General features: G+C 37.3%; 1 protein-coding gene across 13 annotated transcripts in view; it reads right to left on the bottom strand.

Moving 5' to 3' along the window:
* The window catches only part of dock7 (dedicator of cytokinesis 7), a 46,646-nt gene that overhangs the window by 13,497 nt on the left and 13,821 nt on the right, over positions 1-19,328 (bottom strand). For 4 of the 13 annotated variants that reach the window (XM_084426488.1, XM_084426481.1, XM_084426489.1 and 1 more), the window contains exons 15-39: positions 15,880-15,997; positions 15,688-15,758; positions 15,321-15,459; positions 13,887-13,988; positions 13,417-13,503; positions 13,098-13,329; positions 12,372-12,536; positions 12,094-12,263; positions 10,067-10,159; positions 9,156-9,245; positions 8,635-8,730; positions 8,379-8,519; positions 7,734-7,847; positions 7,480-7,647; positions 7,204-7,355; positions 6,838-7,007; positions 5,641-5,795; positions 5,046-5,228; positions 4,668-4,824; positions 4,448-4,544; positions 3,906-3,923; positions 1,923-1,976; positions 725-821; positions 507-641; positions 185-337 (exon numbers count right to left, since the gene is read on the bottom strand). In XM_084426488.1, the coding sequence (XP_084282614.1) occupies positions 185-337; positions 507-641; positions 725-821; positions 1,923-1,976; positions 3,906-3,923; positions 4,448-4,544; positions 4,668-4,824; positions 5,046-5,228; positions 5,641-5,795; positions 6,838-7,007; positions 7,204-7,355; positions 7,480-7,647; positions 7,734-7,847; positions 8,379-8,519; positions 8,635-8,730; positions 9,156-9,245; positions 10,067-10,159; positions 12,094-12,263; positions 12,372-12,536; positions 13,098-13,329; positions 13,417-13,503; positions 13,887-13,988; positions 15,321-15,459; positions 15,688-15,758; positions 15,880-15,997 (3,157 nt within the window). The remainder of the gene's footprint in view (positions 1-184; positions 338-506; positions 642-724; positions 822-1,922; positions 1,977-3,905; positions 3,924-4,447; positions 4,545-4,667; positions 4,825-5,045; positions 5,229-5,640; positions 5,796-6,837; positions 7,008-7,203; positions 7,356-7,479; positions 7,648-7,733; positions 7,848-8,378; positions 8,520-8,634; positions 8,731-9,155; positions 9,246-10,066; positions 10,160-12,093; positions 12,264-12,371; positions 12,537-13,097; positions 13,330-13,416; positions 13,504-13,886; positions 13,989-15,320; positions 15,460-15,687; positions 15,759-15,879; positions 15,998-19,328) is intronic. The other 9 variants (XM_084426490.1, XM_084426491.1, XM_084426492.1 and 6 more) reach the window with 6 other exon arrangements.

Below are 19,328 nucleotides of genomic sequence, written 5' to 3'. Positions count from 1 at the left end.
TTGAATGTTAGTGTATAACACAACTCAGCAGTAGAGATATGGCATATTTAGACTAATACAGGTTATATTTACATGTGCTATATGTACAATGTGCTGCGGTACAGAATTGTACACACACAATATACTAATATTTATTGGGATTATGACAGTAGTCATAATCAGTAGTTGGGAGTGTGTTTCTCACATTTCCAATCTCAAAGTTCTGTCTCATGAGGAGGTATAGGGAGGCGCTGGCATGGGCTCTGATGGTGCCAATGCTACTGCTACAATTCCTCAGGAGACGCAGGCACAGGTCAGCACACTGCTCTGTCTCCTCCTCAAACAGCAGCTCTGGAAACTAAACACACACATTAAGACTTCACAAGAGGTCACACTTCATAATAAAAGGTACAACATTTAAGGTAAAGAGAGTATTCGCCAAACAAAATTGCATAGATTAGCAGGAGCTAAACTGGTCTAAACACAACAAAAAAATCTGGTCTTTGACCTGATCAGCGTTTACTCACCTTTGACACGAGAGCTCTCTGTGTAGCAAAGCAGTGTTGCAAATATAGGGCACTTTGATTGCATGCCATGCTATGGAGCAGGACCTTCAGAACCCCTCCCAGAATGCTTTCTTTGGACTCTGTCACTGACACGGTCTACATGGCACACAGAGAGACCATAATAGTTAAAGTCTTCTTTTAAAATATTGACAGTTATTGATAGTGGTTGAGATCATTACCTGAACTATTATTTCTAACGTATCCAATATGATGAGATTAGCTTCAGTTGCCAGGTTGCCATCAATAATTGCTTCATGCTCCAGTTCAGCCCTGGTCCTGACAAACAATGAGGTAACGAATGTTTAGAATGGTGCAACATGGCAGGTACAACATGGAGTGTATCCTTGAATGCCACCGCAATCTCCACACAAGCATTCAAGTGAGTGTATACAGAGGAAGGGTGTCCTCTGCATACAGACCAAATATTTTGATCCAATTGTACATCTGTACTTGAGTAAGTTTTTGTCCTAGTCTGTGTTGTACAATCTGTACAATAATAACCTAAACTTTCCCTTACATAAACTTTATTTATTATTAGAATATTTATAATAAAGAAGGAATGAAGGGAGAAAGAAAGGGAGGAGACAGAGAGAGACAGAGAGAGAGGGAGGGAGGGAGGGAGGGAGGGAGGAAGGAAGGAAGGAAGGAAGGAAGGAAGGAAGGAAGGAAGGAAGGAAGGAAGGAAGGAAGGAAGGAAGGAAGGAAGGAAGGAAGGAAGGAAGGAAGGAAGGAAGGAGGGAGAAAGCAGGGAAGAAAGGAAGGAAGGAAGGGAAGGTAGGAAACGAAAGAAGGAAGGAAGGAAGGGAAGGAGGGAGGAAGGAGGAAGGGATGGGAAGGAGGAAGGAAGGAAGGAAAGCAGGGACGGAGAAAGCAGGGAAGAAAGGAAGGGAGGTAGGACAGGAGGGAAGGAAGGAAGGGAGGAAGGAAAGGAGGAAGGAAGGCAGGGACGGACAAAGCAGGGAAGAAAGGAAGGAAGGAAGGGAGGTAGGACAGGAGGGAAGGAAGGAAGGGAGGAAGGAAAGGAGGGAAGGAAGGAAGAAAGGAAGGAAGGGAGGGAGGAAAGGAGGGAGGAGGGAAGAAAGAAGGGAAGGAAGGAAGGAAGAAGGAAGGAAGGAAGGAAGGAAGGAAGGAAGGAAGGAAGGAAGGAAGGAAGGAAGGAAGGAAGGAAGGAAGGAAGGAAGGAAGGAAGGAAGGAAGGAAGGAAGGAAGGAAGGAAGGAAGGAAAGGAAAGGAAAGGAAAGGAAAGGAAAGGAAAGGAAAGGAAAGGAAAAATTGAATATTTAAATATATAAAATAAAGACTTTTTACTTAATCTTTACACTTTGCTTTTACTTTGCCTTATTCTATGTGCAAGCATATACTAGTGAGCTTACAAACCTAACTAAGAAGGGCTCCAGGCGTCTCCCATTGTGTGGTATGGTTCCCTTAAACCTGCATGGTACACGATTCATTCAATAGAGACCACACACAAACTTGTCTGTATCGTAGCCCTGTACCAAAGCTTTAAGGAAGGAGAGAGCCATGGCCCTGGCTGATTATTGTTAGAAGCAGAGAGGGTGGACTGTTGTTAAAAGGTTTTTGAAAATGTGGTATAAAACCGTATTGTTAAACTGCATCTCTGCACCTGGAGGTTCACTACGTACACAATCAGTATACTTCACATTTTTTACAAGCCAAATCTGAAATGTAAATGCTACAAAAACAAAACTTGCATTAGCATTTAAATTAAACTTGAGTATAAATTGAGTATAGTCCTTTCTTTAGTTAGACTTCACAGGTGAACCATAAAATGCATAATTATGTATTATTATTTATAATGTATAATTATTTACAAGCCTGGTGCTTGTCCCTTTGAAAAGGGGAGCCAAGTCAGACCTGTTATTCAATGACATCAAACAATAACCACTAGAGAAATTAATGAAGACCAGTGGTTCTCAACTGAGGGGACGCAACCCACCAAGAGGCTTTAGAAAACTTCCAGGGTGTGCATGTTAACCGGATGCATGAAAAATAGCAGCAAAATACTTTATATCAAGATGGATGAACTAATATACTGTAGCATACAAATAGAAACCCTATATTCATCATGTAGCACTCAAAATGACAAATCAAAAGCTTACACTATATTACATAGCTTATGCAATTCTTTGCCAAAACACTATCAAGTGGCACCAGCAAACATTGCAATTGCAAAACATAGGCTAAGATTGTTAAAGGGATACTCCACTTTTTTCGGAAATATGCTCATTTTACAACTCCCCCAGAGTTAAACAGATGAGTTTTACCGTTTTAGAATCCATTCAGCCGAACTCCGGGTCTGACGGTACCACTTTTAGCATAGCTTAGCATAGATCATTGATTCAGACGAGTCCAGTAGCATTTCTTTCAAAATGACCAAAGAGTTTCAATATTTTTCCTATTTAAAACTTGACTCTTCTGTAGTTAAACCGTGTACTAAGATCGACGGAAAATGAAAAGTTGCGATTTTCTAAGCCTATATGGCTAGGAACTACTCTCATTCCGGCGTAATAATCAAGGAACTGTGCGGCCGTAACATGGGTGCAGCAGGCGTAGTGATATGACGCAGCGCCTGAAAATAGGTCTAATAGGTTAGACAAACTTAGTCCCGGTCACGTTGGAAGAAGTTACCGAGCTGGGGACTATTTTTAGGCGCTGCGTCATATCACTACGCCTGCTGCACCCATGGTACAGCCGCACAGTTCCTTGATTATTACGCCGGAATGAGAGTAGTTCCTAGCCATTTAGGCTTAGAAAATCGCAACTTTTCATTTTCCGTCGATCTTAGTACACGGTTTAACTACAGAAGAGTCAAGTTTTAAATAGGAAAAATATTGAAACTCTTTGGTCATTTTGAAAGAAATGCTACTGGACTCGTCTGAATCAATGATCTATGCTAAGCTATGCTAAAAGTGGTACCGTCAGACCCGGAGTTCGGCTGAATGGATTCTAAAACGGTAAAACTCATCTGTTTAACTCTGGGGGAGTTGTAAAATGAGCATATTTCCGAAAAAAGTGGAGTATCCCTTTAAGTAACACAGCTAAATATGGGATCTGAGAGGCTGGTTAAAGATCCATGTTGCATTCTTGTTATAAACACACTGGTCATGTCATCCAAGCCGCATCCTACACCACCACCCCAAATAAACACACACACACACACACACACACACATTGGTCTGGGGGCAGAATCAGATTGTAGTCAGTAACAACTGCATCCAGACCAATCCAAGCACCAGTAGATGAGAGTAGGACAAAAGCAAGAGGGGGAGGGACTTTAAATTCAGGTCTGAAGCGAAGCAAGGGTCACTGAAAGCATAGAGCACTTCAGCTGTACAATACCTGACTGATCTCTGGCCCCTAAACACACAGTACATGAAAGAACAAGGTCAAATAAAGGGGTTATTTGAGGTCAAATGGTTAATAGTTGTTTCTGAATAAATATGGGAAAATATGGGTCACACTATTATGAATGTGATCAAATTAATAGATTTATGGGAGGGGGAAAAAATCAGTTCTCTCAATATGAACATTTAGAACACATAGACAATACAAGAAATCCATAAGGCAAACTAACAACAATTTAGATCATTAATATGTGAATTTAAAAAAAAAAAAAATGCATGTCTTTATTTAAAAACATTTAAATTATTATTTTTAAATAGTTAAAAAAGGAGAACAATTATTAAATTGTATTATTAAAATGATACTCACTCACTCACTCACTCACTCACAATGTTTGTACTTGTATCAGCTTACATAATTATGTACAAGTTACAGAATTGAAAAGGAAGTCAAAGTTCACATACTTTAATTTTGTCTCTGAAACACAGAAAAAAAAAAAGAAGAAAAAAAAAGATTTAATAATAATAATAAAACCATACTTGTCCATCTTTTCGCTGGTCTGACGCCAGTGGGTCATGTCTTTTCTCCAGCGCAGGTTCTCCTGGCTACCAAAAGCACTGCCTGATGGACTTCTCTCTGTGTAGGAAAGGATAGAGAAACGGCAACATACATCAAATTGAATCTATGTCAAATTGCCTTCATTTAAGTTTTGAAACTTATTTCCAACAGAATATTGACCCTTTTTTTCCCCAAACTAACCAAGCTGCCCCCTGCTCCGCCGCACCATCTCCTGTCTGGCTCCAATACTGCCTAGGATGGCTTCCTCCAACTTGGCCTTCATGTCTTTAGATTTCTTGAAGGTTAGACTGTTCATACGTTCAAATGCTTTCTTGCCCTGCATGAATAAAAAATGGGCCTTTGTATGAGATGGATGGGTAGAAACACACAAACACTAATTAATTTCACTCAACAGGCGTGAGGATATAGATGAGCAGATTGTGTGTATTTATTTAGAGATAAACAGACATAAATGAGACAACAGATATATTGCAACCAAGAGACCTAAAAAGTGCTGTGGAGCAATTTCTGATTAATACATGAGGTTAAAACTCCCTCAAACATGAAGTTTATTCAAACCTTGTATTCAAAGCAAGAGACACAGAGGTAGAGCAGGTCCAACAGACGGTTGAGCTGGGAGACAGACAGGTCAGTGAACCATTTCTGAAGTACCATCTCATCTGCGTTCTTCAGCACCCACAGCAGGCAGATGAGCAGACTTCGACTGGACTCAGCCGAGAACGAGCCATGCTGACGGGTGGCCTGGAGAACAAGGTGTGTAGATTTTAGTAAAGAACTGGTATTCTCCTTTGTCATACACTGCAAGATGAAGCTTTCATGTTGTATAACTTTGCTTTTGGTCTAATTGTCTGTAACACCAAGTAATCTTTTCTTTTCATTCAGAAGAATTATTATAGTAGAAGTTATGGCTGCTTAAGATTTCCGAAAATAAAAAAGGATGTTCACAAAAACTTGCAAAGGGTGACATTTTTGTCCCTTTACTGCATGGATTTCTAAACTTTTTTTGTCAGCTAAAATCTAAAATATTTACTAAGAGATTGTAATTTCAATATTTTGTGTAATTTCAATATGGTTGCATTTTTAGTTTTTTAATAAAATAGTATAATAAACAATGAATATATAATTAATAAAAAGAACAGTGAGATCACAATACCTGTGGATTGAGCAGAAAACTACTAGGCCGTGACATCTGTGGCACAGATGTTCCTGCAATTGCCATGGCAACCGTTTGGCTGATCATACTGTTACCCTCAGCTTCCTGCTCCTCGGTACCTGGACCAACAGGACGCCCCCACTGATTATGGGATTCTGTTATGATAAAAGTAAGGTTAAAATACAACAACAACAACAACAACAACAACAACAACAACAACAACAACAACAACAACAACAACAACAACAACAACAACAACAACAACAACAACAACAACAATATACTACCGTTCAAAAGTTTGGGGTCAGTATGATTTTTTTAAAATGTTTTTAAAAGAAATATCTTCTGCTCACCAAGGCTGCATTTATTTGATAAAAAAACAACAACAAAAAAACACGTAATATTGTGAAATATTATGACAATTTAAAATGACTGTTTTCTATTTTAATATATTTTAAACTAATTTATTCCTGTGATCAAAGCTGAATTTTCAGCATCATTACTTCAGTCTTCAGTCACCTGATCCTTCAGAAATCATTCTAATATGATGATTTGATGCTCAAGAAACATTCATTATTATTATCAATGTTGAAAACAGTTGTGTACACATTTTTTTCAAAATTCTTTGATGAATAGAAAGTTCAAAAGAACAGCATTTATTTAAAATAGAATATTTTCTAACATTATAAATGTCTTTACTGTAATTTTTGATCAGTTTAACTCATCCTTTTTTCCCCCAAAAATAAAAATAAAATTCTTACTGACCCCAAACTTTTGAACGTTAGTGTTTAAGTTACAAAAGCTTTAGATTTCAGATAAATGCTGTTCTTTTGAACTTTCTATTCATCATAGCATCATGAAATAAAAATGTAAATAACTGTTTTCAACATTGATAATAATCATAAATGATTCTTGAGCATCAAATCATCATATTAGAATGATTTCTGAAGGATCATGTGACAATGAAGACTGGAGTAATGATGCTGAAAATTCAGCTTTGATCACAGGAATAAATGACAGTTTAAAATATATTAAAATAGAAAACAGTTTTTTTTTTATTGTTTTTTATCAAATAAATGCAGCCTTGGTGAGCAGAAGAGACTTCTTTTAAAAACATAAAAAAATCGTACTGACCCCAAACTTTTGAACGGTAGTGTATATATATGTATATATATAAATAAACACACACACACATACCAGTGAAATCATGGAGCTGAGGAAGGGTTTCCATGACAATGCCTATGAGTGGTAGGTAGAGCAGGGCGACTCTGGCTTTGACCTCAGGGTCAGCATAACGTGGGTCAGAGTCATGACTGGACAGCAGATTATGAACAACGCTGATGACCTTCTTATGGAGACCAAACATCCTACAGCAAGAGCAAAAAGTGTCAGATTACACATTTGGTCAAATCCAGATGGAAAAAAAACCTACAATTTAAATTAAATTGTATTAAAACGAATGATATAATAATAAAACTATTAAAATACATACATATACATACACATACATACATACATACATACATATATATATATATATAAGAATGAAAATAGGGCACACACCAGGGTACTGAGCTATCAGCCTCAGGGTCTAGAATCACAGCCAGCTCTGTCAGAACGAGACCGGCGAGGTAATGCTGCTCTCTGAAGGGCACAGACAGCTCAAACATGTTGGCTATCTTTTGGTCCTGCACATGGGTAGAGAAACCAGAACTCTGGTGGGAGACAATGAGAAAGAAAAAAAAGAAAAAAAAAATTGGGAAGAAAGTCTTTATAATCCAATTTTGTTGTCATTTAGAATTTATCACAGTTATCACCTTTCTCAGTTTGTGTTTATACCTGAGATGTGGCAGAGGAGACTGAAGGAGAAGGGGATGCTGGGGGTGTAAGTAGACTGAATGGCAGGTTTAGAGTGACGTAGTGTTCATGGCTACAGACTATCCTCAGGAAATCCAGTCTCAGAGACTCTAGAGTGGGGTTCTGTAGTGCATAGAGCTTGGTGGACACCTGGGAATAGGAGGAATAGAAGATCATCAGAAAAAACAATGTGTAAAAAGCATAGCATGTTGTTTGGAGCTCAATTTTCAAGGTACCTGTTTCCAGTAGGTTTTGACGAGAGTGAAGACAAAGCCTCTATCCATGACTGACAGGAGGTCATTGAGGAAAAAGGCCAAGCTGGTGTTGAGCCTTTCCACCAACTCAAGATCCTGAAAAGACAGTAAAGAAAAGACAAACATGAAACAGCAAACTCACCACGTCAAAATCTTTAACTGGGCACAGTATATATATATTAGTGCTGTCAATTGATTAAAAATATTAACTAGATCAATCACAATTCATTTTCTATAATTAATTGTGATTAATCGTAGTTAAAAAACAATTACGTTTTTAATATAAGTTATTATAAGTTTTAATATTTTAATAATTTCACAGTTAATCTCCAAATGATTGTAGAAATAACATAAAATATATATATTTTTAAAGTAGCCTTTATTTTAAATACTTGTTTAAATGGCAATTTTCATTTTATGAATGAAGGCCAGTATGACTGATACTAATACTTAACAGATGCTGCGTTAAATATTTTTAAATCACATACGTTAACGTTGACAGCACTAATATATATGTGTGTGTTTATTTTTGTGCCCATGTTTCTGTGGACATCTCTCTTAACACAATAAATTATATTATGTAAAGCAAAATAAAAATGGTCAAAAAAAAAAAAAAAAAAAACTCACCTTCTGGAAACGTGAGACAATGTCACCAGCAATGGTGCTAACCAGAGCAGTGATGTCATCCATGAAGCGCTCAGGGAAGCGGTTCTTCCTGGGAGACTCCAGTCGGTCAGTAAAGTATAAGTGGTGTATGATGCTCTTAACCTGAAACGAGAAAGGATCAAGAACACACGGTTCTTCTCACAACCTCAACAGCAGATGCTACACTTTTGATCATAAAGGAGGAAGCATGGAAACGTATGGGTGTGGTAGTTCTTACCATGAGCTCAAAGAAGAACCAAGCCTGTTGCAGGGCTCCCTCCCTCACGCTGCCACTGCTGACCACCCACTGCAGGGCAAGCTCCTCATGAAAGAGCTGAGAACAGGAAGGAACCATCAAAGAACCATTCACCACCAAATACACTGCATACAAGTCACTGTGTCTTAGTTCTAGTGTGGGATATGAAACGGTCCTTTGACATAATGTTCCATTGGGATGCTGCAAGAGTGGGGAGGATTCATTATTCTATGGATCAAACATTGAACAAATAAACAGCCCAATCCAACACAGTACCCGCTTACTGGGGCAAGACCAACAGTGACCACAAGTGACACATCATTCCCTCTTCAGGTGGCATTCATAGTAAAGAGAAGATCTTGTACCCAGCATCCACAAGTACATGACAATCACAGCAACAAAACAACAACAACAACAACAACAACAACATCCAGTCATCCCAAGACAGACAGGCGCGGGTGAGGAGAGGGTCGGCTCCTGCTCTCCAGGAATTGGGTCTCTACCTTTTTGGTCGGCAAGCGTCCTGTTAATGTTTGCAAGAAACTGGCGCTCTCAGTGTGCGATGACATGCGATTGCCACTGCGCTCCATGGCCTACGGGTGGGGATGAATGGAAGGGTGACAATAGATTAGTGTGGAGGACAGGAGTATGTGGTGCCATTCACCAACCACTACCAATACCTATACAAATAAACACACACACACACACACACACAATACAGAACAAGACTGCAAAAACTGTGATATCACAATAGATTAAAAAAATATATATATACAATTGACTATTAAATTGAACAATTATAGTTTTCATCAGACAAATAGCCATTATGAGGGATATGGTGTCTTTACAGAGTCTACTCAATAAGGAGACTGAAGAGATTTTTGTAAGTGTTTTGGTGTGATAAATTATGCATTTATGTATGTACGCATGTGCTCATGTATGCATGTATGCTTGCTTTAATGAATCAGACTACTGCAGGCACTGAGTAATGAGAAAATAAAATGATTAGCCTTAACCAGATGCCAGTTATTAAAATAATAATAATTAAATAAAAAAAGTTTCACGAGACAAACAAAACATTCACACACACACACACACGCATACATGTGCATGCAGCATATCATGACATGCCAAGCAGAAAGAAAATGGAAATTGGTTAGTTCTGACCATGCAATGCTTTTTAAAGTGAAATGGTGAATAAGAAAATGAGGCAGCTTTGAGAGTAACTGTTTTAGAAGAGTGAATGGGTTGAAAAAGGGAAAATAAAAAGGGAAAATGGAAAAAAAGGAAAATGCAGTGAAGGAGAAAATGTGCCATGGAGTTATTAGATAATGCTGTTTTAGTGCTACTGGGAAGGGCTGTGTGAAGAGGGGGATTCTGCTTAATATTTGGGGGTTGGGATAGTCAGAATGACCTGCTTAGCATCAGATGTTGAGCCAGGGCTGGTCCCCCAGGGGGCGCTTTTGCACCCCATAGTATGCACCCAGGAGTTGGAGCGATCTAAGCCCTGCAAGCCAAGGGTGGCATCAAAAGGATCACAGGCAGACGCAAGCAAGCCAGGGAACAGTGAAAGGTCAAAGGTTACAGGTCAATGAAACAAGTGAGCAAGGGAGCAAGTTAGTTTATATTAATTTGTCATTCCTGAACAGTAACAGGTTAGAGTATCAAGCATCTTTAAGTAACAAAATAAAAAGGCTTAAGGTCCGGGTATACTTCATGTTCCGCATTCCGCTCCGTCTCGCACACAGTCGTGTCCGCACAGCTTTTAAAGTATACTCAATGAGTGCAGATACGCGAGTTCCACACATGGGCAGTACAATTGCTTTTCTATACTCTACAAATCGTCAGAGGGCAGCACTAAGTCATTTGCAGGACATTCACCATTGTATGCAAAGTTTAGAAGAAGAGAGAATGAAATGCTGCATATTGCCAACTAGTGGGCTCTTCTGTCTCAACTTTCATCTTGTATGCGGTGTGTGTGGAGGTCGGCGGACCCTCCTGATGATGACAATTATGTCTTGCAGACAGTGTGCGGTCCGTCGCGAAACGCGGATGGTTGAAGTATACTTTGGGCTTAAGTTAGGCACAGTTAGCACAGAGCGCATATTGTGAAATCAGATTGATTTCATTCATACAACAGGGGAGAAAAAGATCAGTGGTTAGCACCAATAATACTTAAGTGAACCTCAAGTAAAAAAAAAAAAAAACTGTTCAGAGAAAGTGGTTCATTATTAAAAGCATGTCAACTACATCATACACACTACAACTTAAAAGTTTGGGCTTAGCAAGATTTTTTAAGTAAGAAATCAATACTTTTGTTCACCAAAGATGCATTTAAAGACTCAAATAAATGATTTCAATTATTTCAAATAAAAGCTGTTATAGACTATCAAATAATCCTGGGAACAATGTCACAGTTTCCACTAAAATTAAGCAGCAAACTTTCCAACACTGATAATAAGAAATGTTTCTTGAGCACCAAATCAGCATATTAGAATGATTTCTGAAGAATCATGTGACACATAAGACTGGAGTAAAACAGGAATAAATTGCATGTCAAAATATATTACAATGGAAAACAGATATTTTAAATTGAAATAATATTTCACAACATTACAGTTTACTGTATTTTTAATCATATAAATGCAGTCTTGGTGAGCATAAGATACTTTTTTTCAAAAACATAAAAAAAAAAACCTTACTGACCCCTAACTTCTGTATGTAATAAATTCTTGAATTGCCATGAGAACATTCAACAGATTTGCAATGTAACATTTTTGACATTTTGACATAAATGATTACATTTATTTTTGTAAAACATTTTTAAGAAATATACTGTAAAATGTAGTTTTGAATGTAGTGTCGTTAGACTGTTTATTTAGATAAAGTTTATTTACAGCCATGTACTTAAAGATTTCAGTTTATTGATGGTGGAATAATAAATCTGTTATTAAATTTCGCATTTTCCCTGATTTGCATAATTTATTCAGTAAATTGGGTACTACAGCAAAGAAGTCAGCGCATACAAATCACTGAGCTATCAGCTACACTTTCATCAAAGGCAAACTGTAGAAAGGATTTTGGACACCGTTCTCAACCACACATTCATTGTGTTACAGTTAATTTTTGTTTTTCCTTTTTGCAAGATTGTGTAACATGGGTTAAGTCCATAAAATGTTCCAGCTAAAGTTTGTCTTTCTGGTGAGCTATAGGTTGACCTGTACATTGGGAAATGCTGATCAGCTAAGTAAGCAATCTAGTGCAGAAAGTCAATGATCTATAAAAGCAGAATAATGAATACATCCAGCTGGAGCAATCAAAAAATGTCTCAACAGCACTAATAAAATACACTTTGATATGTATATGAACTATGACGACGTGTCTATATTATTAATAGAAAAGTATAGTAGCCAACAGATCAGCTGAAATGTGTCTACTTACCTTGCTGCCAATTATGGAGCGTACTTCATCATCTGGCGAAGTGGGAGTGCCAGAGATGTCTGGGTTGCTGTTGCTAAGGCTACGAGAGCGGTTAAGGTTGAGGCTTGCAGGTCTAACAGCAGAACGAGCCATTGTGGCATAATGCACTGAACCACCCAATCCTCCTGGGCCTAATATGCAGAACAGAATACATTAAAAAAGAAACACATTGCAATAACTAATTTAACCAATCTTAAACACCAAAAGCCACAGATTTAAAGATCAAGCTGAAACCTGACCTGGAGAGGGGGAGTTGGGATCCATGTTGGGTAGACGGAAGACATAGTGGATATATGAGGAGAGAAGGCTGTTTCGCCCATGCATATCTTGACTGGTGTCCAAGTACTTATGTAGACGGTTCACTATAGATGCCATCACTTCAAAAGAGGCCTGACCAAGATTCACTACAGTAAATAGAAAATAAAACGCAAGATAATTAGGAAACCGTCAGGAGACTAGCAACTGTTTTAAGCAGTTCTGAAATAAATTAATAAAATATATGAATAACAAAGTTATATACTTTTTTGTGTTTAATAGAAAGTCTAGAGTCTCCCATCTAGCTTTATGTGTAAATGACTTGATCCTAGCGATTATAAAAAGGGAATCCAATTTAAAAAAATAAACAAGTTCTACGGCCAACTTCTGATTTGATTCACAAACGAATCCTTCAGTCTAATATGTGAGCTGGTTGAAAATAACTGATTTAAAAGAATGATTTGTTTTTAAATTGGAAATAGCAAAAAGAGTAAATTATAACAATTTTAATTTGTGGCCGAACTAGCAATATAATTTTAGATGACTTGCAAGGATCACGCTAAAATGAAAATTGTGTGATCATTCAATGTTCTAAACCTGTATTGTGGAACCTATGGAGCCCAATATCCTATTAGCCCAGTATTTCTTTAAAGTTGTGAATATTTTCTGTGTGTTTTCTGAGAATGTGTAGGTTGGAGGACTGCGAGTACCTATCTGCCCAGCTATAACAGGAGGCCGCACCATCAGCAGAACCAGTTTGTCCAGCAGTAGGTGAAGGAAGCGCACCACAGGCTCCAGCTGAGATGAATTCAAAGCTGCGATACTAGACTTCAGCTCTGCCTCCAGATTATTCTCCATAATGCGCATGTCTCCTATCCTCACAGGGAACATGTGCTCATCCAGCGCATGCACCAGAGCAAAGAACTTATCTAAATACTGGTCCTGGGGAAAGAAAGAAACACATCAGAGAATGCATGTGTTTGTAGGCTTTAAATGAATCAGTATTTTGACAGTTTAACTACTAGTTACCTGCGTGTGGATGGTGGATGCAGCCACAACCTCTACATTAAACACCCCTCTGTGGTTATCCACCCATTTCATTCCAGGAAGAGGAACCTACACACAAATGCATGAATGAACTTCCAGTATAATTTCTTTCAATAAATGGTTATTATTATACATTGCTACCCTAAAATGCTGTCAAACGCTCAAAAACAATCATCTGTACAGTATCATCCCACTGCACTGTTTTTGAAACATAACAGCATTGCTAACAATAATGGTATCATCTCGATACAGAAAAAATAAGTACTTGGTCTGTAAACAAAATTGTAAAAGCATGTTCCAGTTTGTTTTAACATTGTTAAAAAATGTTGTTGACCAATGAGGAAACTCTTAACACCTAATGCATTAAATGAAAGGTACTTGACATAACCAAAATCTCATTAAAGAACTTCCAAGATTTATCTATGTGTGTTGTATGACAGAAACTGTCTTACATCAGGAGAGAGAACAGAGTAAGACTGAGGCGGTTTCTCCAGCGATACGGGCAGACAGAAGTGACCTGTTCTCAAGCGTCCGTTCTGCAGCATGGGAATCCACTGAGGGAGACAGAGACACAACATTTATTATAGGTGGGAACCTTCAGGCACATGATTAGATTTGATTCAACGAGTCGTACTCCAATTCCAAAATTCTCAATGTATCTCAAAAGTTCACAACAAAGCAGATCTACATAATCGAATTAAGGTGGCTTGTTGCCAAAATCTGTGTAATCTGATAGATGTGTTCTCTATTAGCACTGTGCGAATGCTAATTTTGTGTTTGTGAACAGTGCTGCATTTATTTGATCAAAAATACATAAATGTTTTAGCAGCCATTACTCTAGTCCTCAGTAGGAAGGTTCACATGCACTCATTTTTGTCAATCGAAAATGAATCATAAATTATCAATTGTCATTAATCGTCAATTTGTCAATCAGAATAAATCCAATCTGATTTGTATATCCAATAATGTCAAGAACAATTGTTGTATTTTCTCTTGATGACATATCTAAAAAGAAAGCTGACATTTATGTCAGAAGAGGTTTTTTAGCAACTATTTAGTAAATATTCAGTCTCATCCACTGACCAGTTCGTAAGACATCTTAAACATGTTTGTATGATGCAAAACGTATGTAAATATACGTGCATTTGCACAGCATATTTTTTATCTGATTGAGAAAATAGTAGGGTATAATTGTTTACATGCTTAATTTTGATCTGGATATTTCAGGCCTACACATCTTTCAATCTGATCGAAGTTTAATTCGGTTTGAGCTCATTTGGATCGATTGAGGTGTTTACATCAAGGGCCAGATTTACTAAACAGGGCAAAAAAGCGCCAATTGGAGTGGAAAGTTCAGCGCGTGATCGACTGACGACGTGCAAATTTAAAGAACACAGATGCAGCCGGATCATTTCCATAACGACCTATAATCTACCAAGAGCAGCGCAAAGTCTGGTTTAATGCTTTTGGGCGTTAAATAATGGCACAAATACCACTAAATTGACTAGCACAATCCTTAGTAAATCACCTTGCATGACTCATTTAAAAACTCTCCTCCAATAAATTTTGCGTCTGAAAGGGAAACTCCTACAAATGTCTTTAGTAAATCCTCACAGTAATATTTTTCTAATGCCAAAAGGGGGTTTGAAAACCAGGATACAATGGTTTTTATTTTATTTTTTATTAGAAGAAATCAAGTTCAAAAGTCAAACAGCATTTATTTTACTTTTTATTTGAAACAATGTAAAAGTGTTCTGTCACTCTTTGATCAATAATGAACCTTTGCTGAATAAAAGTATTAATTCTTTAAAAAATTAAATCTTACTGATCCTAAACTCTTGAATAATAGTGTGTGTGTGTGTGTGTGTTTGGAGCACTACATGTACCGTGTATCCAACAGGCGTCTCCAGTGGAGTGTTCTGTTTCTGTTGACAGCTGATGTGGTAGAAAGTGAAAAGGATGTGATGATGGTCGGTCAGCGAGGCTGGAAGCTTGATTTTAACTTCATCGTGGAAATCAGGTGATCTGAGGAAAGAACATTTGAGAAATGAAAAAAGAAGAGAAATATTATTAAAACGTCAGTGTAAACAATCCATTTCTTACGCAAAATCCAAATCAATCAAAACCTTGACCAACTGTTGTTCCAAAATCACGTACAACTAACACTGTGACTGTCACTCCCTGAGCTGATGTTTGATCTCATGTTGAAGACTTCTGCATGAGTTTTAATACATGCTGCAGCCACGAACTCACCGATTATGATAGACTACAGAAGTGTAAGCCTCCTTTGAATACTCTGCACAGCTGGATTTCCCATAGATTACCTAAGAGACCATGGAAGAAATCACTGTAAGTATATGATTCCACTTCCCCAAATCAAGAGAGTACTTTCCCATGACATGTTTGGCTATATGAGACTTTGTAAATGAATCGGTCAGAACTTACAGGCATAGCGTTGCTAGGATCTTCCCCATTCATGAACTGTACTTTCACTGTAATGTTACGGGCAGAACCTTGACGATTTGCGAAGTTCAGGCTCTGTGGGTTCACGTACAGGAGGTTCCTACAAATGCAGGCAGACAGAGCAAGGAAAGTTTATTTATAAGTTTGTTTATACATCAAATGTTTCGATCCCTACTGCTCCCATTCGATTAAATAGACATTTAAATATATATATTTTGTTACATATTTAGAAGTTTTTCAAGCAGGTTTTGTAAATCTTATATTCAAAGGTAAATAATTCTGGAAATGTTCTTCTGGTTTCTCAGCCGATTCCTTAACTGAAATAAGACTATTTGAAAATGAGACAGAAACGTGTCCACTGTCCATGAAATAAAAACAAAGACCATGATGAAATCAACAACCCATGGTTAAAACTAACAGGAAATGGAAACTTTAAAAGTTAAAAGTAATTTCAAAATATTACACCAAAATTAAATTACAAAGTACACAAGTTGCACAAAACAGATTCAAAAACGGTTTCTGTTCACATGTGAAAACGTCTTAAAGCAAAAAGCCTGGGATAAAATTTGGGCCATTAACGTTATCTTTTCCATTCTTGCACAGCCGTTTCTGTTCTGTGGTTACAGTAGCTGCAGGAACAGACAGAAATACTGCAGTGACGTGGAACATACTCTCCTGGGACACCCCACAGTCCGCAAAGGTCACAGACTTTCCCAGGAGCACATAACTCTCATGCACTCTCAATATCACCTCCTCTCTAATGTGGTGTGTATGTATCACTTATATCATACTGTGATCTTTAGATCAAATTCAAAAGGAGAAAATGAGCAAGGGAGGAGTGAATAAGTGCTTGTACATTGTGCTATTCAAAATATTCCCATATAAGTTGCATTCAAATACAAAAAAAACCCAAGAGGTTCAATAAACAAAAAATTTGGAGCAATTCCAGCCAAAACATGTTCTATCTAGATCTGCAAACAGCAAACTAGATCTGCAAAATCCGCAAATCTAGATTTAGCTAAAACTGCAAAAAAAAAAAAAAAAAAATTTGGCACAGGGTGTAAGAAAGAACACTGGAGATGAAATTTCTATCCACAACGCTGACACACAAGCTGAATGGCCTCTGGGTACACAATGAGAGTCAGGTCGTGTTTGCTGTGTCCACAAATATGGATTGAGGCCAAACTTTGCGCACCTATCTGAACAGAACCAGTTAGCACGTACTTGCAGCAGGGCAATGATTATACATCACTGCAACACAGCAAACATAAAACAAGTTATATGGCAGGCAGGGTCGGCGCCAGCTGATTTTGCCGGGGCTTCAGTCCCGAATGTATTTTGAGAAGTTGACAGACAAATATGAAACCGGACAATAGCCTATGTAAACCATGTAAATCATAAGTAGCCTTATTTTCATTGTGCTTTGGCCTTGCTGCTGTCTCTGACTGGTGAGTGTTGAAATCTGTCTCACACAGAGACGCACCACTTGTGTGATTTCAGCCTAGAATATCTCCAGGATTTGCACGCAACAGCAAACAATCTCACAGCAAATTTTTATTTTATTTATAAATAACGCAGTCAGCAGCGCCGCACAGTCCTCTGTCAGATGAGATGTTGTCACGGTATGTCAGAATATAAAACTCAGAAAAACGAACTTTCCTGTCGTGTCAGCCGTGTGCTCGAGGCGCGCACTCTTCAATATCACGCACTAATCCAATCAATACATCTAGCCTAAATTATCATTCATGACATTCTTTTAACTATAAGCAACTCAATTTGTCTAGATCTGTAATATTATTTCCTTTATATAATGAGCTTGTCTTTGTTTTAAATTATATTGTATTTTTATTGTGAGTGCATGTGAACTGCTGCGCAGTCGTGTGATTTAGTCAGCTTGATTAACATTATTACAATGTATTCCTATTTAACACAAATGTTCTTTGCTAATTACAGAAACTATAAGCAAAATTCATAAGTATAAATATATATTTATAAGTTATATATAAGTTATATTTGTATGGTCCTCGAATGTGTTTGAATATTTCACCTGTCAACTGCTTGACAAATAATTTATGCTACTGCCCACTGACATGCTTTTAAAGCTATTGTTATCCAATTTTTTTGGCCTTCAAACACCTTAAAATGCTCACATTTAGGTCCGAGAAATCCAAATTTTCACGGGGGAGAAAATGCCCCTGATGGCAGGCACAAAAAAATGCAATCAAGTTTGTTTCACCCTAACATTTACAGAACAGTTTCAAACAACCATATATTTTGCTATACATGTTATTTAAACTACATCAAAAATACTTGACATTTCAGACATAACATAAGTATATCAAAATATTTTCAATGTCTGCATTTACATGCGCAAGAATATGCCGATATTTGAATTCGATCATATGTCATGTAAATCCAATCATCACAACTCAATGACAACAACTCAACTTAATGGAAAATAATGTTCATGTTTAATCAGAATATGTTCATTATCTTGTATACAGGAATATTCCTATAGTAGCCTATAACTGATATAATTTTTTTGTAAAATTCAAATGTGTTGAATAGAGGAGATTATTCCACAATTAAAACATCTGGAAAAACAACAACGATTCAGTAGATCAAAAATAGTAACAGGTTGAATAGTTTATCAGCAGGGTCCAAATTTAGGGTGTTTGCAAACATTTGTTCAAGACTAAAGGTGATGATACACAGGACAACTTTTTGAGCAATGTTGCAGGGCAAAATTGTTGCTTGGGCACTTTCCCATTGAAAATGTGGATAATTTAGATCGATCGAGGGCCCTGTGTCTCATCTGGTTGCCCGTTGACGGCAACATTGCCCAGCAACATTGCTCAAAAAGTTGCCCTGTGTATCATCACCTTAACTCATCCCCATTACAAGCTGCTAAGATTAAATATTTAAAAATAGCACATGTGAACAAAGTAAACCAAGGCTAAAACATCTTTACTGAAAATTGTTGCTGAAAATTCTTACAATTAAAATTTTCACCATATGTAACATTATGCAACATTTTACCAATGGTATCTAATGGTATCTAAGTGGTTGACATGAGATGAGATTTGTGTGTGAGTGTGTAATAAATTATATGTATTGCAAGAGTGAATACAGCTATGAATACGTGCATTTAATGCTGTATAATATATTGAAAATTAAAAACCTAGTAGTAAAGGTTTTTAAAACATAGAATTTATTCAAATATATAAAAAATATATATATAATTTGTGGTGAGCTAGATTATAAAATATTTGCTAGATTAAAACTGAAACTACTGGCCTGACCAGGCCAACAGAAAAAAAAAGCACTGCTGAACCCTGAAGGGAGATTAATATGAAGCAGCAGTAAATAAAAAGCCTGTTCATATCAGTGCAAATGGCACAAACTCCCCCAACTTCAGTCATCACTCATTT

Source organism: Rutilus rutilus (assembly GCF_951802725.1).
Source record: "Rutilus rutilus genome assembly, chromosome: 12".
NCBI classification, from domain to species: domain Eukaryota; kingdom Metazoa; phylum Chordata; class Actinopteri; order Cypriniformes; family Leuciscidae; genus Rutilus; species Rutilus rutilus.
This window is presented reverse-complemented; position numbering and strand designations above follow the sequence as displayed.